This window comes from Falco biarmicus, chromosome 1 (assembly GCF_023638135.1).
Source record: "Falco biarmicus isolate bFalBia1 chromosome 1, bFalBia1.pri, whole genome shotgun sequence".
NCBI classification, from domain to species: Eukaryota; Metazoa; Chordata; class Aves; order Falconiformes; family Falconidae; genus Falco; species Falco biarmicus.
The window spans coordinates 70,191,891-70,212,450 of record NC_079288.1 but is presented as its reverse complement, the minus strand read 5'-3'; the positions used below and the strand labels follow the sequence as shown (position 1 = coordinate 70,212,450).

The 20,560-nt window shown below is 42.4% G+C and overlaps 2 protein-coding genes across 7 annotated transcripts in view; one reads left to right on the top strand and one right to left on the bottom strand.

Annotated features, from left to right (window-relative positions):
• Window positions 1-12,989, top strand: part of ATP10D (ATPase phospholipid transporting 10D (putative)) — a 51,532-nt gene extending 38,543 nt beyond the window's left edge. For 5 of the 6 annotated variants that reach the window (XM_056357033.1, XM_056357043.1, XM_056357024.1 and 2 more), the window contains 9 exons: window positions 1,544-1,728; window positions 3,650-3,959; window positions 4,647-4,723; window positions 5,257-5,382; window positions 5,856-6,056; window positions 8,734-8,814; window positions 9,069-9,173; window positions 10,475-10,662; window positions 12,432-12,989. In XM_056357033.1, the coding sequence (XP_056213008.1) occupies window positions 1,544-1,728; window positions 3,650-3,959; window positions 4,647-4,723; window positions 5,257-5,382; window positions 5,856-6,056; window positions 8,734-8,814; window positions 9,069-9,173; window positions 10,475-10,662; window positions 12,432-12,792 (1,634 nt within the window). In that variant the 3' untranslated portion in view covers window positions 12,793-12,989. The remainder of the gene's footprint in view (window positions 1-1,543; window positions 1,729-3,649; window positions 3,960-4,646; window positions 4,724-5,256; window positions 5,383-5,855; window positions 6,057-8,733; window positions 8,815-9,068; window positions 9,174-10,474; window positions 10,663-12,431) is intronic. The other variant, XM_056357053.1, reaches the window with a different exon arrangement.
• Window positions 12,990-13,130: 141 nt separating this feature from the next.
• CORIN (corin, serine peptidase) overlaps window positions 13,131-20,560 on the bottom strand; it is a 149,301-nt gene continuing 141,871 nt past the window's right edge. The window contains exon 22 of the mRNA XM_056357089.1: window positions 13,131-20,371. Coding sequence (XP_056213064.1) covers window positions 20,189-20,371 — 183 coding nt within the window. The 3' untranslated portion in view covers window positions 13,131-20,188. The remainder of the gene's footprint in view (window positions 20,372-20,560) is intronic.

Here is a 20,560-nt window from a genome sequence, read left to right as displayed (position 1 = left end):
AGCCTCAGGCCTTTATTTGAATGGAAATCTGTTTCTGGAAAGAATAGTCCTAACGTGCAGTACCTAAGAAAGCACAGCTCTGGATCTCAGCAGGATACATGTTGAAGCTGGCTTCTGTTGTACTACAAACTGAGCAAGTACTTCAGAAGGAGTATATAAGTATATAGAGTGTCCAAGCTGAAACAACATTTTTCTCTCTTCTCTCAAAGAAGCTTGCATCAAGTAGATCCCAGCATCTTCCTTCCTGCCTCTTCTGTTGACTTGCATCAAAATGGAGGCAGTGCAGAGCAGGGATCTGGAGGTTTTCATCTTCCCGGTGACCAGAGGCAATGAGCTCTGTGCAATGTTGGCAGTTGCTTTATTGAAAAAAATTGCTGTAGTGTCAGAAATCTGCTTCTATCCCCATATGACAGTGAGTGCTTTAGATATAAATTGCTAATTAGAGTCCCACACTAGAAACATGCTAGAAGGGAAAACACTGGTTTGAATTTTTGCATTTGGCTTTCAGAATGAACCTAGCTGCAACTGGCTGAAATTTAATTCCAAGAAACTCTTAGCCTGAGAATCCCACAGGCCAAACCATGTGGCTTGGTTGTGATTTAGTACCATTTGTGTTGTGAAAAAGCCTTGACAATGTCCTGTATTGTAGTAGATCACTGGCACTGCAGCTTTTCAGAGATGTTCTACTTTATGCTGATGTTGTGTTACCTCAGTGTGACCAGAATAGAAGATTTTTTTAAGCTGGTTTTAGGGACACAGGTCTGCCTGTTGCGCACACCAGAGAAGACGATAATCTGTGTTAAAGTCTCAATTTTTTTGTTGAAAGTCTTTCTGTAACGACTGAGCGGGGTGGGGATGGTCGAGCAAGTATTTCCTCCCTGGGGGGGAGTATGTCAGGCGGGGCAGTGCAGGCAGGAGGAAGGGCAAAACACATCGTTCAGTGCTATGAATTGAAAGGACCTAGGACAGGATGTACTGCAGTGATGAGTAATTGAGAAACCTGATGATGAATTTGATCTTTGCAGCAGTGTGCGAAAATAAGATATAAGAAGAAGGGACTTTAGTGTGGAAAAGGTGGGGCCTTGGGGCAAGAGGTACAGCGAATTCAGCTTGGAGCAGACTTGAGAATAAGGAAGAGAAGTGGGCCTTGAGACAGAAAGGATCAAGGTGATACATGAAAGAAGATTGGGGTAATCTGAGATAGGAGGGAGTGGGAATAATGAAGTATATTTGTCGTGAGAAGCCTGGGAGTTGTACAACCACCATGGGATGAAACGGCCATGAGAATGAGAAAAGTTGGCTTAATAAGGTGGTGTGAAAAGTTAGAGGCCCCTTAGGCTGTAATAAAGTATGTGTCAAGAGTCTTCATGTCATGGGCTCTGGGACAGAAAGATGTGGAAGGGAGAAATTCCCAAGCGTGTCCCGTAGGCTGTCTGTTTTGGGATGTAGGTGCACGCAAAGGACCATCTCGTCCTGTCATTCTTGCAGCATTTTGGTTGTGAAAATCACAGCAGTACTAATCCTTCTGCTTCTCTGAATGAAGGTGCTACTGGCATTGAAGATCGCCTGCAGGAGGGTGTTCCAGACACAATACAGGCATTACGGAAAGCAGGAATAAAAATATGGATGCTGACAGGTGACAAGAGAGAGACAGCTGTCAGCATTGCCTATGCTTGTAAACTGCTGGAACCAGATGACAGGATCTTCACTCTCAAATCACAGAGTAGGGTGAGTGGAAAATTACACTTTTCTTCAAATTATATATTTCTCTGCTGGAAAAATCAGTCAGGCTGTATCACAGGGCAGTAAGGAAAACCAAAATGCTCTCTGCTTTTCCAACTGACCAAAGACAGCATGATTTCTTGGAAGATGGAAATACTGGAAAACCGATTGTTTGCTTCCTTGTGGGTAAAATGTGAAATCCTTTACACGTATGTAACATCTGTTTCTTAATATACAGTCCCTAAATGATGATTAATTATCTCAATTGAGTGGACTATTTAGTTTCACTTTGTGGTAGGTTAGAAAGTTGACATGCCCTCAGGTTGCACCAGGGAAAGTTTAGATTGGAAAGGAAGGAAGGAAGAATTACTTCAACCAAAACGGTTGTCAAGCTTTGGAACAGGGAAGTGGTTGTGTTGCTATCCCTGGAGGTGTTTTAAAAGATGTGTAGCTGTGGCACTTAGGGACATGGTGTAGTGGTGGACTTGGAAGTGCTAGGTTAGTTCATATTAGGTTTAAGATCTAGTGCTAGATCTCAAAGGCTTTTTCCAACCTAAACAGTTCTATGATTCTGTGGTGTTAGAACTTTCAAACGGCTGTGAGTTACAGCACTTCAGCAGTATAAGAATTACCATCATGCAAGTTCTGTTGGGTTAAGTTTTATGCTGCTTTGTGTAATATATTCCCTCAGCCCTGCTTGTCTGGCATAAATGTACAAGGAACTGTCTCATTAAAGTACATTGCACACTATTCAAGAAAACTAATCTGCCCACGCTTCTATCAGAGAAAAAGCCACCTTCTCCCCACCACCCAGTAGATGGGTCATGTGATAAAGACTGGTTAAAAACGCTTCTGTTCTGGGTGGCCAGTTTAATCCTTTTTGATCATTGTGTCCTCTTGCGGATGCTTATAACCATCTGTTTTTCAAATCTTGATTTTTATCAATTTTGGGTTTCTTAAGAGAGGGATCACTAACTGTGACTGGTAAAGCCAACATATGCAATGTCTCTCCTCAGAGCAGAGACATGAAATCTGAGGCTTCTCCAAAGGACTGGAGGATTTTTCAAAGAACTTTCGTTTTCCTTTTTTGGCTGCTTACATGTTACTTTAGAAATTCAGTTTGCATGTGCCATAGAAGATTGTGTGGGAAGTGGTAACTGTGAGGAAAATAAAGTGAAAAAGAAAGGATTTTTAGTCCAGTTGTGTTTGAGGAAAGTTTGGGGTCTTATTTTCACTAACTTTTTTCTTTTTTTTCCTACTAGGGAACTTAACAGTGAGAACTGAGCCCCTGTTGCAAAGTGTTCATCCTACCTATAACTGGACTTTGAAATAAAAATAGACAGGATTTGGTACTGTTGCATTTCAAAGTAAAATAATAAGATTTAAGAATATATATTTTTTTCTGTATAGCATACGTATTACATATATTGATATCAAGAATCTTTTGGGCATCCTATATTGATTCTAACAAAAAAAAGTTCACAAGGCCAGTTCTTCAGGAATTCATTGCAGCTCACCTATAATCCGATTTGAAATGCATTTTTGGTTTTGCATGCCAGACAAAAGAAATGTAGAGAGCAGAAGTGTTCTGTTAAAGCTGTATTTATATTACAGAATCCTTAATGGTTGGTTTTTCTGCTAGTCTGTGAACATCTTTCATGTGCCTCATTTTTTTTCCCTTCTCCTAGTACAAGAACTAAGCAAATCTACTTAAGTAAACTTAAATCACAGGCCCTTTTATTAGCAACAGACTGCATCCCTTGTGATTTTAAGGGGTTATTCAGCCTTATGTCTGAGGCTTTCTGGATTCAAGTGAAATGCTACATAAGGGCAACATTTTCCTTTTTCTCCATATGTATTTAGTAAATTGAAAAGGAAGCCAGAACAGAAACAGTATTTTAGTAGCCTTTTTTTTGTCTTTAATTAGGATGCCTGTGCCTTGGTGATGAACAAGATCTTAGAAGGCATCCAGAAGAATACTTCTGCCAAAAAAAAACCCAGTCAGAAATTTGGGAATGTCTCTACAAGTCCCACCACCCAAGCTCCAGGGTTTGGTGCAGGCCTGGTTATTGATGGAAGAACTTTAGAGCATGTCCTTCATGACAGCATACAGAGTATTTTCTTGGAACTCACAGAAAAGTGTCGGGCTGTGGTCTGCTGCCGAGCCACACCACTGCAGAAGAGTGTTCTGGTCAGACTGGTGCGAAATAAGCTAAAGGCAATGACATTAGCTGTTGGTGAGTCCTGTGGTTATGTTCTCTCTGAAAAGAAGCAGCAGCCAGTTCCTTCTCTGTATTTTTGTTCATGTCTGCTACAAAATATACTTGATAAGGAAGATAATCCTTTGAATCGTGGTTGTCTCTGGCATAAGATGAAGTTAGTCTTCTGAACTAGCAGATGTAGTCCATAAACTTACTTACGGTAAGCTAAAGCAACAAGAGCAGTAGTAGTTGTGCAGTGTCTTACGTAACATGTCCGAAGGAGCAAGTAAGGGGGTTTCTGCAGTCATTCTCCATCACAGCCCCCCAAAGGGAGGGAGAAAGATGACTGTGATTTAGAACACCCAGCATACCAACTAAATTCTGGCAAAAGGAACAGCTGATAGCCATTTGGAGAATACAGCGCAGTTCAGTCGGGCCTTCCATTTACTAATCCTGCTTTCTCTAGGGTTTTCCATAGGCTGCACTGTTGGCCATAAAAACGCTTTTCTCTGAACTCTTGTGTTCTTTTATATTTGTCTGTTCCTGCCACCTCTGTGGTGACGTGATAGCCAGCAAAGTTTGCCAAATTTTTTCAAATTTTGTCAAATTTTGTCAAATTGCCAACAGCAAAGTTGCAGGCTGTGATGGCAAGTGATGGACAGTGTCCAGGTTGCCAAATAAGAGAGAGGGTAGTTTTGATTTTTCCTCTTTTTTTCTCTGTAGGTGATGGTGCCAATGATGTCAGTATGATCCAGGTGGCTGACACTGGAGTGGGAATATCGGGCCAAGAAGGCATGCAGGTAGTGTATACAAAGACAGCTGCAAATGACATCAGATTCCATTTTAAATCAGTTCAGAATTTACCCTGGGGGCCCAGTGGCTCCACAGTCCATTACCATACACAAGCAAGAGTTCGCAACCTGAGCCCACATCCAGGCTTTACTGCTCTCTGAGGAGCACTCAGAAGCTGAATGCTGTTTGTTCACACTCCAAACAAAAACCAGAGCTTGCTGCCTGTCACCACACTCCCTTTTACTCCAGTCCTGCCAGGAACCAAGCAGCCCTGAGCATCAGTGATTTGTGTGCAGTTGTGTGGGAATAGTAGGCAGCCATGGTCCTGCCTATGTTGTGTTGGGCTGAGCTGTGCACATTACTGTAAAACATCGTATGGAGGGGCACAGATCTGAGTGAGGGTAACACCATAAGCACTATGTATAAAAAAAATAAGAAAATAAGAATTTCCAGGGGTAGGTAAGTTACTTACTTGGCAGTGTCTGAAGCTTATCTTTAACAGTTTGAATATAACGTATCCTTTCCTTCATGTGTGTTGCAGGCTGTGATGGCAAGTGACTTTGCAATCTCTCAGTTTAGACACCTCAGGAAGCTGCTGCTTGTCCATGGTCATTGGTGTTACACCAGACTTACTAACATGGTGCTTTACTTCTTCTATAAGAATGTGGTATGTAGCTGCCCCATCACAGGGAGGTCACAGTTTGTGTATTTGAGAGCACTGAAAGGTTTAGTGGGGCTTTATATTCTTTTTTATTTCACTGTTGTGAATGGGGTCAAAAAGACACAAAAAGCATACGTCAAACAATTCAGTTTCCCATTTATGTCTGCAGAGACTCTTATTCCTTGGATTGACTTCCCCACTCAAAGCCATTATCTCATTTGATTAAACAGTGGGTAACAGGCATTACTAATGTGGTGGCAGCATGACTATCCGAACAAGTCATGTCTAGTTTTGAAACGTAAAGCTGTGTGCTAGTCAAATATAATTTCAAAGTGTGGAATTGGAATGAACTGCACAGCATTTATACTTAATTTTCCACAGGTTACTGTAACCAGACCTAAGATCTGCCTGTTTTCCTACTGGCTTTTAAAACACTTGTCTACAGGTAACATTTTATCATGTCACCTTTGACTTTTCAGACCTACGTGAACCTGCTGTTCTGGTACCAGTTCTTCTGTGGGTTTTCAGGCACATCAATGACTGACTACTGGATCTTGATCCTTTTCAATCTCCTTTTTACATCGGTGCCACCCATCATTTATGGTGTCTTGGACAAAGATGTGTCTGCAGAGATACTCATGCAGCTCCCACAGCTGTACATGATGAGCCAGAAATCTGTGGTAGGTTAAAGAATGCCTGGCCTGAAGCAAATTGAAATGATCAGTATATGAGCCATTTATGTCTTGTCTTTCCTTCACGGTTCACATCAAGTAAACGTGAAGTTTAAAACCAATTTTTCTATTAGAAGGACACCTATGCCTGTGTAATACAAATAAAAGCTTTTTTTTTTTTTTCAAAAGTTTTTCCTAGGCTCTTTTCAGCCATATCCCCAATCTTATCAGACATTTGAATGGTAAGAGAAATTTAGGACTTCAGGTGAAGCAATGCACTGAGATAAAGATCCTTACTTCATTTGCTGCCTCAGCTGTCAACATCCTTCCTTAAAACAGGTTTCTTTAGAGCATCTGGGCTTACTTTTAAAGATAGGGGCACTAGATGCTGTTTTTTTCACTATCATAGAAGGGTCTCAGCTGCCAAGTAATGAGGAGCGGATAAGAACCAGAGCAGATTCCTTTCAAATAATCTTTAAGAAAGTCTTGTCATTCAAGACTCTTTTCCCTTATGGGTATGTTCTGGAATTTGCTGGTGGCAGTTTTCTCCCATCTGAAAACCCTATACATTATGTCTACTCTGTAAGTAAATTCTGTCCAAACATGTAGCACAGAAAACTGCAGGGAGCTGGGAATAGTTTCTAAATCAAAACTACATAAATCAGTAGGTTTTTTCCTGGTTTCTGCTTTGCTTAGCTTGAATTGTAGCATAATTTTAATTGTATCATTTTTTAATTTGACAATTAAAATAATATTTTTATAATAAAAAATCGAAGACAGTGACATACTGAGCCTGAGTCAAAATAGATAGTAGCCCCTAGAGAGGAAACTTTAAGCATATGAGTCACCTAAAATTCACCATTTTCTTTATGATCATAGCCTTTCAATAACTGACTTGACATTAGGAAACATTTTTTTACAGAGAGGGTGGTCAAATGGTGGAACAGGCTTCTCAGAGAGGTGATCGATGCCCCAAGCCTGTCTGTGTTCAGATGTATTTGGACAGTGCCCTTGCAATGCCTCGGTCAGCTCTGAAGTGGTCAGACAGTTCAAGTACATGGTCATTGTACATCCCTTCCAACTGAAATACTCTGTTCTGTTCTAACAAGCGCTGCATTAAACGTTTGATCTGCTTGTGCTGGCTCGCCTGGCAGAAGTGTGGGTCTGGTTTAGTAGGGAAGGAAGGATATACAGTGAGGGGACAACTTGTTTTGTTTGTTTGTGGACGTTTGCATTCCTTTTTACATACCCTGAAATATTTTATGTTGCTTGGTTTACAATATTTCTGCAAAATGAAGTACTCCTCCAGTATTGATCCGAGCCTCTGCAGACCGGCTGTAGCAGGTCTGTGCTTTGTCAATCACAGCGTCTTGACTAAGTTAATGTCAGAAAGGCTCGGTGTTTGGCCCTTTGTTTTGATCTTCAGGATCTGTACGGTCATCTGAGCTGAGGTGAAGGGTTTCAGGCAACATAATCAGAATTATTGCATTATGCAAAAGTTTTTATCTTTCCCCCCTTTTTCCCCTTATCAGAGTTTTTATCTTTTTTCCAGCACAGCATCGCCTTGCTCTGTGGTTGGAGTTGTTAAGTAGTACATCATTTCCTTTCATGCATGGAAGCACAGTGAAATAATTGCTTTGAATTAAGTGTAGTATAGAAGAAAGAGAAATGCTTTAAAAGATGTAGTATCACAATATTGCACCATGATATCACAAGCGCACAGCCTCCTGTACAAGCTATAAAAATGGACAATAACTTGTATTCATCTTCAGTAATTTAAAGCATTTCCCAGACAGGCACATAAGAAGATAAAGTTTCCCACACCACACCTCCAGAGAGCAGTTCAGTTCTTCTAGGGGCTGAATGGCTTTTTGGAGAAACCTATCTCTCTCCACTAATTGTAGAGGAAGTGCTGGGTGCCTAGACTGCTCACCTGTGCTGTCTCAATTTACTGCCTGAAGGAATGGGCTGCATCTCAGCCAGGGCACATGCAACTGTGGTTTCCTAAGTGGTTGAGCTGTCGTAACAGTTTGGTGCTGCTGTGTGAGGAAGGCTTGTTCCTTCTCCGCTTTTTCCTTCTTTTCTTCCTGTTCCCTGTTTTCACCCACATAATTAAACGGCCTTCCTTGTGCCAGCTTGGTTATCCCATCAGATCCTTCCAGGGGCTGATTTAAGTCACTAAAACAGCAATGTGTTATTCCAGCAGAAATGTGAATTGATTTCTTACATTCTGGTGAGTTAAGTTAGCTCACAGAGGAGTCTGTTCTGCACAGAGGAGTCAGCCAGCACAAATTAAGAGGCAGCAGCCCATGTACCAAAAAGAAGGGGGTGGACATAGAAGAAAGTGGGAGTTGGCATTCAGTGATGGTAAGCTGCTAGGGTAATTCACGGTCCCCTAGCCCTCTCCCCTCCTTAGTACTCACTTAGGTAAGGCTCTGGTAGGTCTGTTCTGGCAGAACCAACTGTAAGATCAGAGCTCGCAGATCTGGTTGCTGATTTAAATACTAACAGTTAGCTACGTGTTTGGAGTAAGCTCTTTATTCTTACTACCATAACACAAAAGGTGCCTCTTCATTGGGAAACGTAACTGGAATTACTTCTGCAGATAATCTTTCCCCAGATCCAAATTAATGCTAATTAAGGGTGCGGCAATTTACTTCAATGCTGTTATCCTTTTTTCTTACAGGCTTACTTGCCTTCACCTTTCTGGATGACCTTGCTGGATGCTTTTTACCAAAGTCTCGTTTGCTTTTTTGTGCCTTACTTTGTAAGTGCTGGATATGAAATACATTTATATATTTTGACGTACTAAAACCCAGACAAATTAGAGAATGGAGTGTTTGATTTTACTCCCTCATAAATAAATGTGTACTAACAGATTTACGATTGCAACTGAGCTGAACTGTGTGCATGCAAATATGTATGGAATTGAAAATACTTTCAGTACATTGAAAAATGGCTGCTTTGCATTAGGACTATATCTAAGGAATGTATTACACTGACTGCTGTCTTCCTTTACAGACTTACTATGGCTCAGACATAGACATTCTTTCATTTGGAAACCCCATAAATACAGCAGCGCTCTTCATAATACTGTTTCACCTTCTCATTGAGTGCAAGTCTGTGGTGAGTACTTTAGAGTATGTGCATACAGCTTTCATTACAATTATCAGAAGAAAGAGTTCCGTTTACAAAACAGGAAAAAGTATAAAAAGGCCAAAATCTAAATATTTTGTTTATTTGACAGTGTGATCCTAATACACCTGTCATTGGAGCCAATAGAATTACTCATGTAACTAAAATGAACAAAATTTGGCCTCAGAATTATTTGTAAATAATGACAGGATCCTGCCTTCTTAGGGTGCGGCGGTTTTGACGATACCAGTTTAGTTTTGCAAATGTGATCTACTGAGCCTTCATTGGTTCCCAAGCTTGCATCTCAAAGCCAAGAGTGTGAACTTTTGATTGTGAATGCTTGAAACTGATGGTCTGCTCTGTGGCCAGGATAAACAATTCAGGGGTATATTTTGATACCAGAACTAGAGAACCAATATGCTACAGAATGCTATTCCAGTTTTTAATTCAGTCTGCACAAGCTAAAGCATCTGCATTAGCTTGGAGAAATTTACAGCCCTTGCAAGGGTAATACTTGGCTATTTTTCATGATTTTAAAGAAAATACAGTAATATTTACAGTAGAAGGACACAAATTAATGGGTTTTACTTTTTCTGTCTTTTTTTTAAAAAATCTTTTTTGGGTTTGTTTCATAATGGATGAAATTTCAAGTTATGATTCAGTCCTTTCATTGTTCTCTTTGGAGCATGGCAGCAGTGATAAAAATGTCTTTATTGAGAATATGTGGGTAGCATGAATATTATCTGTGCTCTGAATAAGAAAACATTACATAAATAGGTTTGATTTGGTATTTTCGAATGTCGGCGGTTTGTCAGACTAATGACAGTGTTGTTTCCATAGTAACTGTTAGAGCCATTTAGGTATAAAATTATGGAAAACTCCAGCGTAGAACAGTTAGTCAGTGTCTCAAGCAAGATATATAAGGGTGGTGTCATGTGAAGACCTCGCCTCAGTTTGCTTGAGAAGGCTTTCTCTGCTGCCAGCGGATGAGGTGGTCATCTAAGGCAAATGGCACAAAAAACGTCTTTCACGAAGTATGCGTTCAGTATTATTCAAAAAAATTAAATGGCTGGGTTACCTGTGAACTGTAGGAAGAAGGCTCCATTCTTCTGGACCGTTCTGTATAAAATCAGGAATATTATCTGAACAGACATATTCCCTGCTACGTTAGGCAGCTATCTTTAGGGGAAGAGTGTGTGCGTGTTCATGCATGCCTGTCTACCCACATACAGATGTTACAGGTCTTTCTGTTTACGACTTACATCTGATTTCTTTCCTCTTCTGAATTGCAGACTTGGATACATACAGTAGTTACAGTTGGCAGCATCCTGTTTTACTTTGTCTTCACTCTGGCTTTTGGGGCAACCTGCAAAACCCACAACCCACCATCAAATTCTTACTGGATCATGGAAAAGCACATGACAGACCCAGTATTTTACTTAGTTTGCCTCCTCACTACTTGTGTTGCTCTGCTACCCAGGTGTGTTTCTGTTTTCACAGTTACAGATTGCTGTTAACAAAATGAGGTTTTTTTTGAGACAGTGATGCTATAAATCTCTCTGGCTAGAGGTCTTCCTCACCCGCAATGTAAAGAAAATGTCATAGCTACCGGACCAAGCCATGTGAGGACAGCTCTTTTGTGACATGTTCTCAAAGCAAATTTCAGTAAATAAAATAAAGATTTTTTGGATTTCTATTATATGGTTTGTATTATATTAAATATTGTCTTTGGAGGGGAAAAAACAGTAATCTCTGCAACCACAGAGTTTATAAATCAGTTAAATTAGTAATCACCGTTTAAAATGTACTATACATAGAAGTACTGAGTCTGTGTTTATTTGTGAAACCATTTTCTGTTTGAAATTTATGTCGTTTATATATATATATATAAGACTATTCAGAATGAAGAATGCATACACAGGCTTCTTTGTGGGTTGGAAACATGCTGACCAGATCTGCAAGGGGTCCTGATTTGTATTTTTATTATGCCTAATGTTTAAGTATTTTGCCTCACTGAATAAGTCGTAACTCCAAATTTGATAAGTCATTCATTCACCCTGGAAAGGCAGGAGCATTAGGTTGAGGTCCCGGACACCAGCATGCTGAGCAAGGAGACACCTGAATGAGCCAACAGAGAGAAAGTGTGTGGAAAGCAGTGACAGAGACTTCATCAAACTCTCAGTCTAGGTCTTATTTAGTAGCCACAGCCATCTTCCTTTCACAGGCTGAACGTGAGTCAAGTCTGTAGCCCATTAGCAAAGGGCCTCCAGTGCTAATCTGTTCGCTCTTCTGTGTTATGTCTCTCTCCCTCTCATATCATTCCAGAAAGAGTGGGTCTTGAAAGTGAATTGCACAGACAGATACAGAGAGAATTACTGGGGAGAGTAACTGCCATTTCCTCCTCACCTGGCGTCACTTTATATCGTTAGGCACAGTCTGAGCACGCTTTCTGGATCAAGTGGTGCAGTACAGGCTGTGTGAGCTGCCACTGGCAGGAAAGCTGGCAGAGCTGCGGCTGTAGGTGCCTGCAGTAGCCACCAAGTATTTGAGGCCCCTTTGAACATGTCCCAGTCTGTGTCTTCGGCATGCCAGCCATGGTTTTGCTGCACTCGCCGGAGATCATGACTGATAGCTTTGGTTCATACTTAGTTCAGCAGAAGAACAAACCGTGAGGTGCAAGAAACGTATGCTCTTCCCTCCCTGTCCCTGCTCTCGGCTTGGCTTCAGGTGGTGACAGTAGAGCCTTTTCCTTCACACACAGTAAATCTCCCTTACATGACAAATACACAGATAAAGGCTGCTCTAGGACCTTTTGGTTGGGCTGTTTTCCTTCTCCTTATACCTGCACTGAAGTGCCAGGGAAACTCTAAACTTCACACTGATTTTACTACCTTTTTTCTGGGGCCTGACTATACGCAGAAAGGTCCACTTTCAGTGTGATTGGGACCCCGGCCCTTCATTGAAGTTGCAAGTGCACATTGCTGCAGTAACTAGTCTGTAGGAGAACTGTGTTCAGGACAAAAAAGTGGAAACACCTGAGATCGGTATCTGTCTTTGAAAATGCCAGTTGTAAAACATGTTCTGGTGCCGTTGCTGGCCTTATAGTTTATGTTCACAAAACCGCATCTGTGAAAACTTGCAGAGGCTGCTGCAGCCTCAGGGTTACTTAAATGGTGTTTGGTTTCCTTTAGTGTTGCTGGAAACAGTTTCGAGTCTGCTTCTAAACAGCTTATTGAAATTGTTTTGTAGATATTTGCTGAGAGTTCTCCAAGGAACATTGTTTCCGTCTCCAGTGTTGAGAGCCAAGCACCTTGACAGACTGACCCCTGAGGAGCAGAGGGGAGCAATTAAGAGATGGAAAGATGACCGCATTGTAAACTGTAGAGCGGAGTTCCAGGCTACCTCTGGGTCTTCCAGCTCAGCCACAGGTGCTGTATCAGAGGAAGAAAGCATTGCCAGTCTTTTGCCAACATGTAAGCCACCTTTTCAGGCCTGTTCAAGAGATGAGAAGGACACCTCCTTCTTACCAGACATTCAGGATGAGTCTGGAAATACAAATGGCTTGAACTCTGAAAAGACCGAATTTCTGAATTCGTCAAAGGAAACTTAATTCAGACACATTTGGTGCCAATAACTCGTGTGCCAAAGCCTCTGTGTGTGCTTCTGGAGGGGCCAGCAGTGCATTGTCTCTAGCATACAAAGCCAGATTGAATTCTGGTTTGTGTGAAGAAGATGCTTTAATGTATTTTACTAAGTTGGAGTGCTAACTCTTTTAACCCCAAGAGTAATAACTGCTGATTTATGCTATGTTGTAGTTTTGTTTTCTTCAGCCAAGGTAGATGATGCACACATTTCCTTAAAAGCTTTTTTGTTTATAAAGCTTTTCAGTAATTTCAACATCTAAATGGATGGGTTGTTTTTTATATTTTTTCACACAGTAGGCTTTGCGTACTGCTTATTTCTTGTATGCAACGTTGCATAATACCTTGTGGTGTTGTGGTCACAGGACATTGCATGAACACAGATTTGCAGGATCCAGTTCAGGTGAGCCAACCTGCTCCCTTGCAGTGCTATCCTAAAATATCCTAGCATTCCCTGGGATTCACCAGTTGCTGAAGTATGATGCTAGCAGAAGGGCTGGGAGGTAGTGTTACTGGTTGGCTTGTTGCCAGACAGCTCCAGTGTGTGTATACAGTAGTTGTTTTAACCCTTGTGGTCCAGTTTGTTCACCAGGCTATCGCACGGGCCATCTCAGTGCTGGCCAAACACAATTTTCATTGCCAGAAAAACAGCCCAGATGAGACACATGACACATGTCTCCCTCTCCTTCCTCTTCCACTAGAAGAGCAAATCCTGCTGCAGCCTTTTGTCTTCTCCATGATAGTTCATCCTCCTGCTGCGTCCGTCCTTCTTGCCTCCATGTGCCATTTCATCTCCATCACCACTGACTGGACTTCTTGTCCTCCTCACCCAACTTAGATGCTGGCTGCCTGACTGCTCTAAACTCTGCCTCATGCCTGCACTGCAGAATTGTCTGCCGGTGGCTGTGGGTAGCTCCAGTCTGTCTTCAGGTCGTCTTTTATAAATAAGCAGTTCTAGCAGTTTCTAGCTGCATTACCCTTTTTCACTCTCAGGTGTTTTACCATTCCTCCAGACTCTTATTATAAACAGCTTCAGTATCTCTAAAGGGTGCTCAGAAGAAGGTATGACCCGTTGCATACGCCAGATTTGAGCTGTGTTGCTCATCTATCTTGGAGATACCCTGCCTCTGCCGGTTTCCCAGTGCTCTGCACGAAAGCTGGCTAAAGTGTGTGTGGCTGCTGCTGTAATCCAGGCTGTCTAAAATACTGCCTCCTTTTACTTCTCAAAAGTTACAGGGCCAATTTATGGAGGAACTTAGGAAATTGTTTGTATCCCCTAGCACCTGTTGAAATAAACAGTTTCCTCAAAGTGTAGCTGCTAATGAATTATTAGCATTGAGCCCATTTTTTGGTTCTGTTTCTTTCTAAAACTTTTTGCTTTCAAATTGCAAAGATTCGTGTCGTTTATTTTTAGGCACCGTGTTTGGGGCAAGGGCTCTGCTTTTTAATTGAACCATGAGCTTTCCATGTCAGTGATCAACATTACATATTTCACATCTTTTAAGATCTCTGAAAGAATTTAAACAAACGCTGTGAGGTCTGAGACAGCTGCTGCTATGGAGGGCAGATACTGAGGGCATGCTAAGTTCATTCAAATGCAAGTCACCACATGTTACCAGAAGTTTGAAACTGTTCTGTTTTTGAAAGGTAGAATATAATTAGGGCAGACTCCATCCCTGGTGTTAGTGAGGAGAATAATATCCTTTTTGTTTAGCCTGTAGAAGAAAAATAGTGGAAGGAGCCAGGGATGACAGCCATTTATGCAAATATTTATTTTTATTTTAATTCGGTTCAACATATGACAAAATATTTTTGCTAAGTTCTAACATCAGGTTAGTGTGGACCTTTGAAGTGATGGCAGACATTCAAATTCTAAGAGATCATGTCAAGCATGTTGGTTTGCAGTTACGATTAACAGATGTTTGTCTGTAGCATCCTTCTTGCTGTGGGAGGCACCTTGCCAGGAGTGGCCTCCAGGTGTCCTGAGTGGAGCACATCAGCTTTCTCTACAAACCACGGGAACTGTGTCCTAAGAGGAAGACGCAAAGTGGCCAGCACGTTCTGCAGCTGGTACAAGGGCAGAATCGTACAGGAGCCCTTCCTGGGACTCTGGGAAGTCATCTGCCCTGCCCCACAGCCGCAAGGCGGGCTCAGCTTTACTCTTACCGCTCCTAGCAGATGTTCTGTTGTAAAGAGGGCCAGAGGGCCGGGCTGGGCCAGTGGTTTCCTGCCCTCAGAGTCAAATATTGGTTGTGTTTCTGCTGTCTCACGGGAATGTTTCTTCTGCACCTTAGATCTGTGGCCTCTTTTCACTTGTGGCCACAGAGAACAGATTGTTGTGTTCTGCGGTTCTGCAAGTCTGTGGCTGTCTTTGACTGAGGTACGCTGAGTTTTCATGGAGGAGCTCTAGGACTCGCAGTGACCTGAGGGAGTGCTGGGCTCAGCTCTCTCCCTGTCATTGTTAAAAGGAGTTTGGGGGACAACACTGTGACCTGCCCTCTTGTTGCCCCTGCTGCAGGAGCGGAACTGACAAGCAGATTTGGCAGGTACCTGATCATTGTGTTTCAGGAGTTTGCCTGTGTATCATACAAAAGCTGTAAGCATTCAGAGTAGGATCTTCCAAAATCCTCTGTGATGTGAGCCGTAACGTCAAACTAACTACACGAAGAAATGCGAAGAAATGCAAGTGACAGTCACCTGTTAGACCTGGGGCCAGCTGCATAATGCCTCTGGGACAGGTAAATTGCTGTTACGTGGCTTTTTACAGGCCTTGTCACCCCACTACTCAGACTGCTTAGCACAGTGAGGCTGTCGGGCTGGATTCTTAAATTGCACGAAGATCACTTCTGGGTCTCCAAGGTGCCAGGGCCTGTGGGTTGCCTTGAAACTTCAGATCCCTTTAAAAGAAGTTCATCTGTGCTGAGATTGTGAGTACTATTGTACCACTTGAAGTGGTAAAAAATACACACACACACACACGTTTGTTTTCTTGGTGTGTTGTTTCACTGATACTGCATGTTGCTTGCAATTGTCTGCTTAGGTTGTGTTCTTTTAGAGGACTTCAACAAGCAGTCTAAGGGATAAAATTATCCATTGTGTAAAACTTTATTTTTCTTTTTTCTCCTCTCTCTCTTTCGCTTTTTTTTTTTTTTTTTTTGAATTGGTAAACAGCAGAAATATGTATGGGCTGTCTGCTGTTTTTTACTGAAGGGGAGATGAGGGTAGTGAGGCTTTAATAAAAGCTTCAAAATGTTAATTGGCCATATCTGAAGTGGTGCCAAATGAAGGGTGCAAACAAATTGCTGTCCCTTTGCTTCTTAACAGTTGAGCGTTTCCTTTATTTTTTTATTTTATTGTAGCACTGGAAACGTCACAGTCTCCTGCTTGCTTCTGCACTCCTGCACTTAGGCACAGCGTGACCTGACTTTTCCATTTTGAAAATAAGCTTTTTAAGATCATCTCACAGGTGCCTTCCAGATGTCATGAAGGAAAGCACAGCATTTACACTTTCGATGGTCAGTTTAAAAAAGCCAAAACAACCACCTTCAACTCCCCCAAACTTTGTAGCTACACCTACAGCAGCTTGAACTCACTTTTTCATGTGCAGTATTTGATTTGAAAAAAATATGGGTTTTAAATTTATTTTGTTCACAGCAGCTGCACCTGCGGTAAACATTCACAGGTGGCAGTCAGCCACAGCCTTTAAATAGCATTTTCATAGCACAGTGGGCTTTGGTCTGTACCTGGGGCACAGTTTGAGCTGAACGTTGAACCCAAGCTGTGTTTTTGCCTTCAGCACAAGGCTGAAGACCAGCTAAGGCAGGGCACCCACTGCTCCTGCCTGCTCTGGCTCTGCTGACGGTCAGACCAGCCCTTGCTCTCTGCAGAGGCTGACGGACAAGTTCCAAATGCAACTGTGTTAAGAATGTTGTTATAGCTGAATTACAGTATGGTTTTGTATTATTTGTTCCTGCTTTATTCTGTTTATGTTACTCTTGCCCTCGTGGTCCTGGATACCTTACTGTTGACTGCAGTGGAAAGGCAGGTTTTAACTATTTTATGTTTCTGTATGCTTATTATTTTGATTTCAGCACGTGTACGTGTTGCTGAAGTGCTGTGTACCGGTTAAAACTGGTTATTTCAAACTACTTGTATTCCTGAGGAAAGCTGTAGAACAAAACGTGTTCAGAGAAATTTGATTGCAGCTTTAGTTTTTCAGATTTTTCAGTCCAGAGCCGTTGACGGTGGTGTTCTTGGTGTAATATTCCGTACTGGAAGCACACATGCGGAAGAAACTAGAAGTTGTACAGTGGTGTTAGTGCCAGAACCTCCACAGGTGGTGTAGTGCTAACAGGGCTGTGAGGGCTGCTTAAAAAAGCTGGATAAGGGTATGTGAATACCTTTCTAAGGCATTGTTAGGCATTATTGCTGAAGTTGTAACTTCATACCTCCATGCTATCGTCGAGCGTCTCTCTCAAGATTAAAACATCTTTTCAACAGAGAAGTTATTTGGAAAATGATTGTAAATTTTTATTAGTACAGCTAGAAAGAAACACATCTGCTTGACTGTGTGACATTGCTTCCATTTGGAGCTACAGCTGTGGTGGAAGTAAAACCAACAATTGTTACTTTAAAGTGAGGCTACACTTGTAAGAGAAACAGCGTAACTGTGGTCATAGCCGTTATGTCAGCACACAGGGAAAGGCTTGGTACAGTGGAAGGAGTATGTTTGCCTATTTCATGTGCACACATTAAAAAAACGGTATAAAAATACATTTATAAAATTACAAATTTCCTCTTTACATGGAATGTTGTGTCAGACAGAGTTGTGGCGAAGGAAAAGACCCAGCTGCTCCCTCCTAAAGCCATTTGGGATGGGGCTCTGCCTATAATTCCTTATCCCATACAGGAGGGGGCTGGACCATGTGTGTTTAAAGCAGGGCTCTCCCTCATTTCCTGGGAGAGACTGCTTGGAAACTGGCAGCAGGCCAAACCGCGTTAATTAAAATGTGTAATTACATATTATCATTTGGTAGTGGTAACACCTACATGAAATCATTCTACGTACTCCAGTGCTTTACAGAATTCAAAGCTGCTGGTAACCGCTTCATCTGGCGGAGGCACAGCAGGCTGGGCTGTGCCGTTCACAACAGCGCCTCTTTGTTTTTACTCCTGGAAAAGTGACCTGGCTGAAACCTGCCTGTCACCGAACGGGTCAGGGGTGGGCTGGCTGTGAGCGCCCCGGGCCCACTGCTCCCCTGACTCCCCGTAACTGGCTCCAGGACTCTGACCTGTACTGCCCGACAGCTGCAGAGATCCTGGCCCCAGGGAAAAGCTGAAGTGGGAGACTGAGAGCTCCAGCTGCCATACCTTTGAGGCAAAGTCATTGATAACCTGCTTCATCTGGGATCTGCTTGCACTGGAAAAACATGGTCACAGCTGCTTTCTCTCATTTATAGCTGGGGGAAGAAAAGCGTTGATGTTATAGTAAAAACAAAATCTTTAATATATAAAAAGAAAAATTAACAAACCCAAACCTAGTAAAGCCTAGAAGGGTTTTCTTTCTGAGCATGAAACAGTGGTACAATAATAGTCACTTAAATAGAGTTTCAGAATCCATAACATAAATACGGAATATTTATTAATAATGCTGTCTAGAGTGCATGTCTAATGTTAGGCATGTTAAAGGAGAAGATACGGAAATAAGAGGTAAACCTTGACTAAAGCAATGGTCAGATCTATGTAGAGTAGTTACAATGTGATTAATAGTACCTGAAAGGGCCGTTAGTGAGCGCTTTTAATGCATGTTTCCACATCTGGCAGTCACGGTATTGACAAGGCCCTGCCATGTTGTCATGGGGGCATGCCAGAGGTAGCAGAGCGGGTAATTACATGCCTTAGGCTGAATTCACCGGGGACCAGGCACAGCACTGAAAACACCCAAATTTTAAACGTGAAATTCATCCTGTAATCCTCAGGTTCCTGACTCCTCCTACTGTGGCCTCCCAAAAGCTGTGAGCTGTGCAGGATGTCACCTACAGCAGCCGGTAAGGCACGCTTCCCCTCGAGCACCAGGAAGTGCCAAGCTCCACTGTAATGTTTTTCAACCAGATTTTCTTGGATTCAAGGCTTAGCCTCTTACCTGCTGCCCAGTGCACTCCGCCACCTGGCTACCAAGCACTTGAGCATTTGCTGTTATACTTTGCTTAACGTATGTCTAGTATTTTTTTGAACAGAAGCTGGAATCTGAGAGTTCTGTCATTCAGATTTCTTTCTGCCTTGTTCTTTCTCCAAATTGTATGATCTTGCTAAGCAAAATGAAACTTGAATGCAGGGTACTAGAAAAGAGATGTTGTAGGAGGGGAAACTGTTGGCAGTGGCATTGCCAACCCTGTTACGTTTCAGAGGGCTGGAGATGATCAGTGCATGCTTTATAGGCTGAATGCACTGTACAAAATGGGGAAAAAAGCCAGCGGGGCATAGGTTTGATAAATGTGCCAATTGGTGTGGTGCTGTCAGGATGTGGGTGTTTTCCTGGACACATTAAACCATTGGAAGCTTCAGAAAATTAGTGGTAGAAAGTGTCCAAAGAGTCTGAACAACTAACTTTTGGTGTCGGGTGCCTCAGGTGGTAGTTATGGGTCTGTTGGCTGCCGGTCCCTCCACCTCCCCGCAGAGATACCCAGGCTGGCTCTGGGAACAGAAGCTGTGGAGCCGGGATGGTACAGGGGTATGCCCCTGCAAGTCAGCCACCCTGAGGGACAGAATGTGTGAGTTCAGGCACAACAGAGGCACACAGCTGCGTGCCTCTGGAGACCTGCATGCGTACACTGATGTGCCCTGCGCCACGTGGACGTACAAACACGTCGATCTCTTCCACACCCTCCAGCCTGTGGTGAGGCCGTGCCTGGTGTTGCCCTTGAGAATATACATCCTGTCAGTGCCATCTGAACGCACGGAGTTCATTCCTCATGACAACAAGTGAGTGAAAATGCACGTGTTACTAGTTGAATAGTATTAAAGTAGGCTATTTAAAAAGGTTTTCCTAGTCTGTGCTACTGCTTAGTTTGAATAGCTGAAAGGCAGAAAGTGGCTGATTCTTTTCTTTTAAGCCTTTTACTGTGTTTGGAATAGAACCACAACACAGTTAAGTAAAAGTCAAAAGGATGATTAATTCTACCCCAAAGTATGTTCACCAGCAGAGAGTTTACCATTAACATACACTGCATATTCCATAGCTCCACAACAAGAATAGACAGAACTTGAAACTCCTTTTCATAGAGTTTCTGGACTGCAGAGTCTTCGGTGATGAAGTGCTGATTCCTTTTTTCTTTTGTCTGTCAGCAGAGTTCTTACCATCTGGAGCTAGTTTAGCAGAAAGGTGTGGATGTATATTTGTCTTTCAATCCATTCAATAAAATGTGACACATTACTGTAAACTCCAGGTCCCAAAACCTTGGAAAAGCAGACAGAGCCCCAAGATGTTAAACCAAACAAAGTCCAGCGCCCTGCAGGTTGCTCACACACAAGTGGTCCTCCACTGTCACCCTGCAACGTGAAAGAGAAAAAAGTCTGTAGGGGCTACGTGTGGCCAGCGGTGTGGCCAGCGGTCACATGGTTAAAGCTATGTCTCATTTCCTATAACAGTTTGCCTTTAGTAACTCAGCTGTAAAAGCTGGCTGCTCTGCTGAACTATGTAGCAGCATGCAGCATTACCAGTAGTTAGTCCTTGTTATA